Source organism: Quercus robur, chromosome 5 (genome assembly GCF_932294415.1).
Source record: "Quercus robur chromosome 5, dhQueRobu3.1, whole genome shotgun sequence".
NCBI lineage: Eukaryota > Viridiplantae > Streptophyta > Magnoliopsida > Fagales > Fagaceae > Quercus > Quercus robur.
In genome coordinates, this window is record NC_065538.1 from 88408647 (window position 1) to 88421621 (window position 12975).

The 12975-nt window shown below is 34.9% G+C and overlaps 1 protein-coding gene across 36 annotated transcripts in view; it reads right to left on the reverse strand.

The window, feature by feature from the left end:
* Nucleotides 1-12568, reverse strand: part of LOC126727652 (putative disease resistance protein RGA3) — a 54655-nt gene extending 42087 nt beyond the window's left edge. For 18 of the 36 annotated variants that reach the window (XM_050433553.1, XM_050433569.1, XM_050433565.1 and 15 more), the window contains exons 1-3: nucleotides 9497-12568; nucleotides 8878-9117; nucleotides 7937-8146 (exon numbers count right to left, since the gene is read on the reverse strand). In XM_050433553.1, coding sequence (XP_050289510.1) covers nucleotides 8995-9117; nucleotides 9497-12553 — 3180 coding nt within the window. In that variant the 5' untranslated portion in view covers nucleotides 12554-12568 and the 3' untranslated portion in view covers nucleotides 7937-8146; nucleotides 8878-8994. Of the gene's footprint in view, nucleotides 1-2309; nucleotides 2791-3737; nucleotides 3828-4031; nucleotides 4115-4249; nucleotides 4342-4500; nucleotides 4744-5298; nucleotides 5434-5528; nucleotides 5624-6015; nucleotides 6243-6565; nucleotides 6623-7307; nucleotides 7474-7575; nucleotides 7730-7936; nucleotides 8147-8877; nucleotides 9118-9496 lie in introns of those variants that run through there. The other 18 variants (XM_050433542.1, XM_050433547.1, XM_050433538.1 and 15 more) reach the window with 18 other exon arrangements.
* Nucleotides 12569-12975: the final 407 nt, after the last annotated feature.

A 12975-nucleotide genomic window follows, 5' to 3' on the forward strand; every position in this document is an offset into this window, starting at 1 on the left:
TCACACTTTTTTACACTTTTTTATAGTACAAATATACTTTAACACACTTTTAGCAAAAAATTAAATAAATTGATAAGTTGATGCCAAATGCACACCAATGCCTATTTTATTTAACTTTTAGCTCAAGGTACTGTAAATAAAAGGTAAACAAAAATCATAATAAAATCATGACTTTGACCCATATAAACATAAGTCTCTACAGGCTAGGAGAATATAGAGTTTCATCAGGTAGACTCCATTATGATGTCATATTTTTAGTTAATCTATCTTGTAAATTTTGCCAAAAACCAAATATGGAATAATAATCTTAGTAGTAAATAAACATAAAATAATTTGAATATGATAGTTGGGTAACATTATATTGTTAACACTTAACATAGCAACTTCTTAGCCTCATCTACAAGCTAAAGTTTGTTTATGAATTTGAGCATAGAGCTTTGTAGACATGGACAAAGATTTATAGTTTGTTTGGATGGAGGGGGAGTAGAGTAGAAGGAGGGAGAGTAAGTTAAATTACCTTGTCTGGATGTTCTTTAAGTGAGGAGGGGGAGGGATTTGGAGGGGTTTAAAGGGGTTCTAACTACTTCTAACCTCTCATTTTTAATTCCCCTAAATTGGAGAGATTTGGAGGGAGAGTAGAGTATAGAAATGCTTGATCAAATGAATTACCAAATTTACCCTTACCATATCAACAAAATTACAAACTATGAAAAAACTAATTAGTCCTCTCCCCTTTACTTAATTTTAAAAACATTCAAACAATGTGAAGGATAATCATTCCCCTCTACTCTCCTTTCCCTCCAAACTTTCAAACATAGCATTAAGGTGGAGAGGAAGGGAGGTTCGTTGTTCTGCCATATAGAGTTTTGCCATTATGCTATGGACCTTTCTCATTTGGCTATCCTGTACCAGATTGTAGGATGTGGCCATTTGAGATGCACCCTTGCTTAACAATTTTCACCAGTATATACTGTGCTTCTCCATAAGGTTTAGACTGCAAAATTTTTACAAACAAGGTCATTGATTGAGGATTAAGGAGAGAAGATAATAAGGGAAAAAAATTAAAGCACATCTTCTTCTTCTTCTTCTTTTTTTTTTTTTTTTTTTTTTTTTTTTTTTTTTTTTTTTTTGAGAAACAAAAAATTTCAACCATAGGTTATTAGGACAAACCCAACGTAATTTTTTAACTTTGAAACCAAAATGATTCAATTTAGTTGACACTAATGAGCAAAGTACTCTTCTATTCTAGAAAAAGAACAATAATAATTGTGAGGTTTAAAGTCTTCTAAATTCCATTTTAAGATAAACCTGGTGCTTTGAATTTGTGATTAAATTTTCTGTATGCTGGATGTGGATTATTCTAATTTTCCATATACCTATCATTTTTACTGCATTATTGAACTATAAGATTAGGTCCATGTGAATACTCTAATTTTCCATATAGTAAAGAGCTGTTGGGGGGGGGGGGGGGGGGGGGGGGGGGAGGGGGGGGGAGGAGTGGGCATAGAGAGGTTATTTAAGGTAACAAGCATCAATTATAAGTAAGAAGTTTGCAAAGTAGGCATAATTCTTAGAATGATTAGAATTAGATACTTTTGTCAGGATTCAGAAGAGCAATATCTGTTGACAATGTAATATGAAAAAGGTTTTTAATGTGTTGATAAATTGTTGAAGAACAAGTCATGGCTGTGGCTGCTCAAAGAAGTGAAACTTACTCAAACTTTTCCAAAGCATATTAAGAGCGAATTTTCTTGGCACCTAAATTTTTGTTGTTAATCCTTAGCATCTACTGCATTCATTTCCTTGTCTAAAAAACATTTTTGATTGACGTTGAAATTCTGTGTAGGAATTCTTGTGTGTTCAGCTCAACAACTTCAAAGCAAGTTCATGACATTCTATCAAAAGCATGTCTACTTTTCTTCAAGAGAAGTGTTTCTCTACAAAGCGTGGGCCAATTCTTCTAGCTATGATGAAAAATTAAACTTCAAGGACATCAAATTCTTATGAACCAAGATGACTGGTCCCTATCTAAATCTTATGTAACAACAAGGGAGGCAGGAGCAACAACACTTGAATTTTAGTTGCACATTTTTTATCATTTGATTATAGGTCCACACAAAGGCACAACAAACATGATTTTTTTTCACTGAGTAATAAACATGAGAAGCTTAAAAATATATAAACAACTGCTTCTAAAGGTCACTTTGTTGATAGCTTTTTAGCGACTGGCTTATTAAAGATTATTAACACTCTAGCACTTCTTTTAGCAGCAATATTATCTTAGGATATTAGCCATCAGAAAAATGAAATTTAACAAAAGCATCTGCTTATACAAATCAATTTTGCCACTAACACATGCAATTTACATACTCTTGAAATCAAAACCTGTCCTTACAGCAATAAACGTTTTATCCAGGCATTCACATTTAAACAACAAACTCTTTGGAATGAACTTACAGATATACATAAAAGCATTTGCCTAATTTCCTGTTCATGTGTCACTGCTTGACATTGTTTCTTCTTGACATCCATGACATGCTATGTTCATGATTTTGAATGGAGACACATCTATCAGCACTTTTACATCCATGAACTGAGTATAGAGCTTTATAAATAAGGTCAATGATCAGGACAAAGAGAAAGGGAGCTTCATTAATCTGACGTATGCAGGGCCTATCAAGCTTTATCAATTAGCGATCTTGCATCAGAATGTAAGACAAGCTTATTTGAGGTGCATCCCTGCTCAACAATTTTGACCCCTATAAAATGTGCCTCTCCAATAGTTTTACACTGCAAAATTTACGAACAGGGTCAGTGATTCAGCACAATGAAGGGGAGACAATAGAAAAACATATTTATAAGCAAATTGATTATGTTTATTGTTGCAACTCCAACGGAAACTTTTACTTTGAAACCAAAATTATTCTATCAATTTTCCGTAGTGGGCTAACTACTACTCTATTGCCCTTTTTCTAGTAAACAACATTAATAGACTATACATGTAAGCTCTTCTAGACACCGTTTGAAGATCATTATTGTATTTTGATCCCTCACCCACTGGTTGTACCAAATCCTCAATAAGGTGTGGAGTACACGATATTGAATATTGTAGCAAATATTTCGTCATGCTGAATTTAAGAGCATTTTTGTAATTAAACATTATATGGACTTGCGCCCAAAAGCAAACCAATAATAGTTGGAAAATTTTTACAAAAACGGGCATGATTCAGATTAATCTGCAATTCAAGATCACTGAAAATAAGAGTTTGATATTCTGTTGAATTGGATAACAATATGGAAAAAGGAAGGTTGGACTAGAGCTCTTAATCAGCAATTCAACTGTTGCACACACAGCAGGACATAACAGTGGTATAAATGGGTTATATAAAAGCTAAAGCTGATTATGTGTAGTCAATTTGCCTGAAGGGATCGCCCAGTTAGATATATGCTAAAGATGATTATGGAATTTATAAATTTACACGTTACCCAATCCAAGATGATTGAAAACATAGATAACCACATGGTAGGAGGATCCATCGTAGACCCCAAAATTTTGGGACTAAGGCTTTGTCATTGTTGTATAACTACATGGTAGGAAGATGTTGAGAAATTTTTATAGCAATAATATAGAAATCACTAATGATAGTTACACATTTATAGTATTTATTTCTTAGGAAATATGAAAAGGCTAATAGAAAAGCACCTCATAAGAAAAGAAGACAAGAATATATAGTTACCTGTACTAGATAATCCATGCAATACCTGCACCCAGAGTTTATAAGTGGCAGACCGTAGCATGAACTCCACAAATAGTATGGGCAATTGGGCTGCAAAAGGAAGATTTGATTACTAAAATACAAAGATCTTTATGAACAGCCACCATAAATACATGCTCAAGATACTTAAAATCCAGAGAAAAAAATGCAAACCATTGACGTAAACAGAATGATGGGGAGAAAACAGAGTACACTAAGGCTGTAAAGAATGAAATTGGATGCCATGTTACAGATCATCATCACTATAAAACTCACCCTCATAGTATACAACATCGTTCTCCATGCGTAAAACTTCAAACATGGGTTGTGGTACCAGCTTAATGAGCCTTGTCAGTGATCTAAATCATGAGTGACAAACATACCAACAAATTAATGGAGAGAAAGATAGAAGAAACTGAACCCAATGAGGCATTAGATCAATATTTGTAGGAAAAATTTGGGGCAATAGTAATATGTACAAAGGGAAGAATTACTTCTTTGGTAGCTCAGAATCCTTTCTCATATGTCAAGTGCTCGCCCTCAGAGCTCCCTTGTAAAGTGGGTTTTGTTTGGTCGGATAGAGGTGCTATTCATGGTAAAAAAAAAACATCAATTAATAGTAACAACACCACCACAGAGAGAAAGAAAAGGCAGGAAGAGTTCTGGACAAACATAATTTGCCTAAAACAGAGGAGGGGGAGGAAGAGAGAAGATTACTTCTGTTTGTCTTGTGTTTTGAAATTACCTCTATCTTGAAGGAAATAAACCAAACTATGGAAAGAACTCCTTTAGTGTGGCATGACTGACATGAGACAGCTAAGAAGTCCCAATAAACCAATAAGAAATTAAGTTCACTTCCACGAATGTTGTTCTAGATAAAGACATTTTGTGCTTGTTACCTAATCCAACTAATGAAGCCAATGTATTCATAATATCTTCATCCCTACTGCCAGTTGCTTCTCTTCCATGCTATGAAACACCTCTGGCTCTGAGACAAAGAACGAGCATAAGATATTGACTTACAAACTTGATAAATACCAAATACCCAACCCTATAACATTAGGACTAGATGATTAGCATAGATTTGAGCTATGAGAGCTTCCTTCTTTCTTCTTAAAAAAATTGTTACTTGAAAAAAAAAAAAACGTTTCACAGTATCAAAATCATAGACAAGGTTACATAAAGGTGTTAGTAATAAATTGCCCAGTTTACTTTTCATTTATTATTAAACAAGATGGACTATTATAGAAACCAGCATTCCAGGTTAAACTTGTTTCTGCTGCATCGCAGAAGTGATCCATTTGTACACAGAGCCTTCTGTGTGATGTTTAGATTGGATGAGGCAGAAAGAGAATGGAACTTTTTTGCAAGATGTTCTTGAATGAGACAAAACATTCAAGGTTAGAAATAGGAGTTAACTACTAAAGAGAACCAGCATCCCAAATTAACCTTGTTTTTTCTGCATCTACCAATTAATGAAATTTTGAATATACTTGTAATCAAAGGAAAATATGAATGTATTTCAAATCATGAAGGAACTTACATAGAATGGTATCTAAGCATGTCTCCCATTAATAGGAGCTCGTATACCCTGCCATTGCACCACAAATGGTTGTGCACTAGGGGGATTTAACACACATTATCCGATGCATTGCTTGGAACAGCATGTACATGGGATCTGCAACACAAGCAAAAGAAGTCTTATTTTTGTCCATCAGATTGTAGAAAAAATCACAAAAGAAACAAATGATATGAAGATAAAAATAAACTAACCTAAAAATTTAAGGCTAATAGCCATCTTCAATTTGATGAATTGATAATGAGCAGCAAAAAAGTTGTGATTACTTCAAAGAATTTCTCGTGAACCCCTGCATAATTTTCCTACAATTAAATCATTGGTTCTTATGTTTTCATGTTGTATAAGGACTGAAAACTGCTAAGTGTTGCCAAATGGAAGCTAAGGACCCCAGTTCACCATGTTGTAGTGCAACTAAATTTACTATTAGTCAAAAGGGGTGCCTTAAATAGTTGAAATTATTTTATATGTCTTACCAGGACTGAAGGCAAAACAAAGTTAATTGTAGCCAGGTCTTAAAGTTAGAATTAGTTACTACACAAATACACCTCTTCAAGTATTTTCTTTACTAACATTCAAAGATGATCTCACAATTACCAGGCATGGCAAACAACACATTTAACACCAAAGGAAGACAATACATCTTAGCACCCATAACTAAAATTTTGATATATCCAGACTCACATCCTGGAGTAGCTTATTTGCAAAAGAATCCTGCAGTTCTTTGGTGTTCATGCTTACAAAAAAGCTTTTTTCCTGCACTTTTTAGCTATTACTATAACCATGTATCCATTTTCTTTAATTTATTTCTTCAAATTGTCCTCCAGCTCCTTCAAGGTAAAAGGGTGACTCGGGAATCAAGCAACAGTCCAGATCACTATTAGCAAGAGTAGCTTACATTGCTATGAATCCTGCATGAAAATATCTCAACTGTCAGATTTAGGTGAAGCTGATTTTAGGAACATTGTTTAAGAATATATGGAAGAGAAATAGGTCAGAAAGATATAAGAATTGGACACACAGAAACTCTGGAAGGAGCTGGGAAGTCGGTGCTATAATTTTGAAAGTAATCTGCTGCTCTCTATTGTGGTTTTACCTGCTCTCAGTTATGCTAAAGTATTATATCATATGCTGAAGTCATTAAGTCTGAGGCAGGGAGGGTTTAGTTGTTTTAATTCTGAGGTGAGAATGAAGTTATGAAGCAAAAGAGAGAAGAAAGAACCAAACATCCACAAAAGAAAAGAGGCTTTTAAATTCCTCTTCTATATCTTCATATTTCATTATTCTCCAACTACATGCCCAAAAAGAGAAGTTATATGTCAGATTAGTCTAATAAATACCCAAAATCAAGACAACTTGCAATACCCATATTGATATAATATTGAAACTTAAATGAATAATATGAAAAATCAAATTTAATCAAAATATAAATGATATAATATTAATCTACACTACAATAGCTGCTACATCATTCTCCATTCTTCTTCTTCTTCTTCTTCTTTCCTCTGTCTCTTCCTCTATCTCTTCATTGCTCTTAAAAAATAGATACAAAGCACAAAGGTGGGTCTTCTTCTTCAATGCATTCTTCACCTCACCTAAATCTACCACATTTTTCAACCCTACTATTGCAAGTTTCCCTTGAATGTGGTTCAAATTTTCTGATTCTGCCAATTTACATATTTCATCACCCTCACTGCCTACACCTACTGGGAAGTAACTTAATGTTCTGAGACAAATTAATCTCCCAATTCCTTTTGGAAACAATTTTATTCCAATTTCATCAAAATCATCATCAAACAGGCAATTTCTCAAGTTCATCATCTTAAATTAATTAGTTTACCCACCCCCTGAGGTAATTTCTCAAGTTCACTACACTCGGTAACATCCAAACTTTGTAAATTACATATACTTTCTGGCAATTCTTTAAAATCAAAGCAAGATAACTTGAGGTATCTTAAATGTATCAATTTTTCCACCTTATTAATTAGAAGTTCCGGAATGAATTCACCTTTCAAATATAAGGAATGTAGACATGTCAAATGGTCGAATAACTTGGGTTGGACAGTCTCAGAAGAAGACAAAATATTCAAATTGAGTTCAGTACACTACCACTGCAACTGTAAGCCCAAACCTGCTAATTTCCTGCATGAAACAGGGCTTTATTAAAACCACATGCTATGACTAGCAATTATTCCCGTCTCTATTTTATAATGATCATTTCCATCTCAAGGATAGAGCACAAACCCTAAGAGTGGCAAGGGAGGGTTTGATCCTTCTGGTTCTGAAGAAATAGTCAAAGAAATCCTAGAAAAAGGAGAGTTAACAAAGGCTTTAGATCCCTCCTCTCTCTCACTCTATCCTTCAAAAAAACTCCACCTGTATCTAAAATTCATGATCCCTGACACAAACACACAAAAATTCAATAAAACCAATCAATGAAATGCTAATATATTTTTAACAACTATAATCATTAATCTAAACACAATTGGATTCAAAAAATTGATCCAAGATAAATATATTAACGCTAACCAGAAATGATAGGCACAAAGTAGCAATAAACACGGATTGAAAATGATGATCATGCAAAGTAATCAAGGAATTTCACCTCATCATTCGTCTGTAAAGTCTCTGTCCACTTCAACACCTTCCTTTTACTACCCTGTCCCATAAGATGTATCTGTCTTCTTCAGTGTATGACAATCATCCTGTACTGTTCAGCTCAGCCAATCACCTACGTTTGACCAAGTTTTCATCTTCATAATCCTACTTAGGTTACAAGCAGTTCCCCCTTTACTTCATGTTGAACATCTTTCCTGATAGGCACCCCACCAGACCAACTTGTTAAACAAACCATATTACAACTAATCAAATACTAATTTTCTACAAACTATTCTCAATGCCTTGCTTTTATATTATTTTTAGCTCAGGATAATGGGTGTAGAGATTTTCCATTAACTATTTTTTTTTTTTTTTAAATCTTCACCCAAAAACAACTTTTATATCATTGCTTAAGCCTTGCTCTTACCATGCTCTTCCCAATGCACCAAAATCATTATTTCACAAATCATGAAGAAAAAAAAAAATCAATCTGCTACACAACTAAAAAAAGTGTTAGGGACCTTAAAGATTTCACTGGGGAAAAAAAAAGCATGTAAACTGCCAAATTGATGGTTCTTAAGTTTGCAACTTGTATAGAGGCTTTATATTCTCTATTCAAGAACATCTTATATTAGGAAAAAACATGGAAAGAGTTTCATAAACAAAGGCTTTATATCTCTCTTTGTTCTCGCCATCATCATTCAAAAAAACTCTACTTGTAGCTAAAAATTAATGATCCCACACATGCCCACACAAAAATTTAATGAAATCAATCAATTAAAAGTTAATATATTTTAATGAGTATAATCATTGATCTAAACACACAATGGAATTAGACCAATTAATCCAAGATAGACATATTAAAGGTAACTAGAAATAAGAGACATAAAGTTGCAATATAAACATAGATTTAATGGTAATGTTCAAGCAATTTAAAAGGGAATCTGACCTCCTTCATTGTCTTCAAACTTTTTGTCTTCTTCAACACTCTGCTCTTACTACCCAGTCTCATAACAATGTATCTGTTTTCTTCAATGCATGTCAACTACCCTGTACTGTCCAGATTCACAAATCCCCTTCATCAATGTTTAATTTCACAACTTGTTCATCCGCCTCAAACCCAGCCCCATCATCTTCTTCATGATTACTGTCCTCAATCTTGTCCACCTCAACCACATCATCATGCATCTACATGCATGTCCAAAAGAAAAGCATAGCAGGTATGTCAGATTAGTTTAAATAACCCAAAATGAACAAAACCCACAATGACCCATATAATAATAATATTAAACAAGAAAAATAAAATATAATAGAACCCATACCATACCAGTGAGAGATTAGAGCAACAAGGAATATCACAACCCAAACAAATAGAATGATTTGGTGGCGGTAGTGTGTTTGTGATATTGGGAAAATTTATCAAGGGACGTGGTTGGTATTATTAATTAATTGTTTTTGATGGGATAAATATAGAAGTTAAGTTAATTGCGTCTATTTGCACAAATCCATATATTCATGAGTATTTATATAGAATGATAGGATAGTTTTGCAAGAAAAGAAGAGTTACCTCTGAATCAATGCTCTCTGGAAGTTGACCGTCTCTTTGCAACCCAAACATATTATAATCAATTCGGAGGTTTGGAATGTGAGAAATGTTGGGCCAGTAATCTCCTCTCCCTCTTTCGCAACGCTGCTCGAGAATTGGACATCGATAGAGTTCCAATTCCTGTAGTAATGGAGTATTACGCAGCAGGTAGTCTGGCAGAGACTTTAGATGGTAGCAATACCGAATTGTCAAGGAATGAAGACGTGGCATTATTTGAATTTTTGGAGTATTATTAGTAACAAAAGCATTAGCACTATTATCTTTTTCTTCTTCTTCTTCTATTGTTCCTCCCATCCCACTCCATTCTTCCCACTCCCCCAATCTCCAAAATATAAGAGATTTAAGTTTTGGGAATATGATGATGTCTTTAGATGATTCTGATAATTCTTCTTCTTCTATGTCTATTCCCAAAAATTCATCTCCCACCTTTCGAATCATTGGAGCTTCCCTTATTTCTAATTCTTCGAGCAACGGCAGCTTCCCCAAAGGAGGCAACTGCTCTAGGTTTGGGCACTCTTCGATAAAAAGCCTTTTCAAATAGGTCAATTTGGACATCATCCGATTAGGATACATTGTGGTGCCCTTATAATAAGTAATTAGTAAAGATTCCAAGCGGGGAGGTGGCTCTAAGGCATTTAGAATGGCTACATCTTTCTCCATTTTTCTTCTTCTTTCTTCCTCTGTCTCTTCCTCTTCCTCCTCTTTCTCTGTCTCTTCCTCTTCCTCCTCTTTCTTTGTCTGCAATTCCTCTAATGTGTTAAATGATAGACACAAATCACGGAGGTGGTTCTTCTTCTTCAATGTATTCTCGATCGCACCAAAATCTACCACATTTTTCAACCCAAGTATAACAAGTGTCCCTTGAATGTGGTTCAAATGTTCTAATTCTCCCAGTTTACATATTTCTTCGCCCTTACCTACAGGAAAGTATCCTAATGTTTTAAGACAAGTTAATCTCCCAATTCCCTTCGGAAACGATTTTATTCCAAATTCTTCAAAATCATCATCCCACAGGAGGAGGTGTCTTAAATTAATTAGTTTACCTATCCCCTGGGGTAATTTCTCAAGTTTCCTACACTCACTAACATCCAAACTTTGTAAATTACATAAATTACATATACTTTCAGGCAATTCTTTTATCTCTTCACAAGATAACTTGAGTAATCTTAAATGTATCAATTTTTCCACCTCATTTGGAAGTTTCAAAATGGACTCACCTTTCAAATATAATGTACGTAGACATGTCAAATGGTCGAATAACTTGGATTGGACAATCGGAGAAGAAATAAAATCCAAATTTAAAAAGCGTAGATTTTTCGCTTCATAGACAAACTCAAGAAATGTTTCTTTAACTATTAATGACAAGTGGCGAACCCTTTTAAAGTTTATCTTAACCTCTTCATCACCTTTAATTGTGAAGCATACATCTTCTGTCATTTTCTGTGCAAAGTCATGCACAATATCATGCATTTTGCAACTTTTAATTCTACCATCAATTTCATCTTCCTCAAAATCTTGGAAAAAAGAGCGCATGGCTAATTTTTGAAAGTACTCTTCCGCCATGTCTTCCATCTCCATATTTCGTTTTGAGTCAATATCAATATATCCTTGTGCCATCCAATGGATGATTAACTCAAATCTATTAATTTCATGATCTTTTGGGAAGACAGCACAAAATAAGAAACATTTTTTCTCTGCTAAGGACAATTCATAATAACTCAACAACAATGGTCCCAAAAGACCTTTTTCAACATCTTCTAAATCCCACAAACTATTTTCCAAAACCTTCTCCCACTGTTCTTTTCTTCTCTTGTTGCACATGTAACCCCCTATAAGCTTTGCAGCAAGCGGCAAGCCATGGCATTTAATTGCTAGTTGTCTACCTAGGTGTTCAAGATCCTTATGTTGATCTATATTATCATTGAAAAATGCTATTCTCCTAATAATCAACCAGCAATCCTCAACAGTCAAATTCCCTAAATTGATTATGTGGGCTTTGGCGCTCCCCATCATGTGTGCAACTTTCTCATTACGTGTGGTGACTAGAATCCTACTACCCTGAGCACCATATTTTAGAGCATCTTTGAAAGGCTCCCACTTTTCAAACTCTTGTGTGGAATCTTTAGCCCACACATCATCAAAGACAAGAAAGAACTTCTTGTCCCTAATCAAATCACAAACTGTACGCAATAGAGCTTGCAATGTAGGAGTAGTATTATTGAGGGAATCATTTTTAGGGTCAAGCTCCTGAATGATTGCCTTGGCAACCTTGCACTGATCGAAATGATCAGAAACACAGACCCATATTGTTTTTTGAAAATGGGCTCGCACCTTAGGATGATTATAGGCTAGTTGGGCAAGAGTTGACTTTCCAATACCCCCTGTGCCCACTAAGGAGATGACAAGAGGATTGCTTTCTTCTTGACTACCCATGCCTAATAGGTTGTTTAGTGGATCATCCCTATACTTATCACGGCCAACTATTTTAGACACATCCACAATGGACGTAGTTGGTGGTCTCTCAACTACTTCAGGTTGACTTTTCAAGTCAATCCCAAATGCTTGTTTGTCTTTGAGAATCTTATCTAAAGTTTCATTCAGTTTTTTTATCTCGTGACCAATCTTATGACGGAGAGGAAGGTTAAAACAACATGGAGAGGGGAAGAAGGACCATACCTTTTTCTTCTTTTTTTTCTCAAGGGCAGGAGCGTTACTATAAGCAACTTTTTCTCCCTCTTTCTGAATTTGTGATTTGATCTTTGCAGTGTTCCAGGTGTCCAACACGTCATCCATCATGTAGTATGCATCTTTGAGCTGATCAGACCAAGGCTTCACATCTGGGTCAGTCAGTTGTCTTTCCTCAGCCTTGTTGAGCATCACTTGGACCATTGCGAAATTGTGTTGAAACTTTTGGACTTCATCATCAACTTCAGCAAGCAACTTGATCTCTTGTAGAGCCTGCTGAGCAGTGAATGAACCCAACTGCTTTAAGAGATCAGTAAGTAGTGCATCAGCCATAGTTAATGGAGACTGAAAATTTGATTGATAGATAACAGAAGAAACTGAAAGAGGAGAAGGTAATTAATTAGAGGTGCTGTCCACATTCTTCTTTCCAGCTTTTATAATGAATTTCGAAATCCTAAAGAATATCACTTGTGCACTCAACATGATTAATGTAGGGACAACTTGTCATTGCATATGCGGCATATGTGTTAGAAGATATCTTTGCCACCGAATGAAGTAAAGCAGAGAGAAAGCAAAGAAATAAGAAGAAAAGAATCAAAGGAACTTCCGATATAAGTTTGGTTCAAGCTTTTTTGGGTGCTGTTAAGAGTGTGACAATTACACAAGGAACATTATAAGCCCTGCTTCTTGTCTTGATAGAATATTTACGTTTGTAGTTTTTGTGTTTAACTTGAAAAAGAGGCTATATGATGATT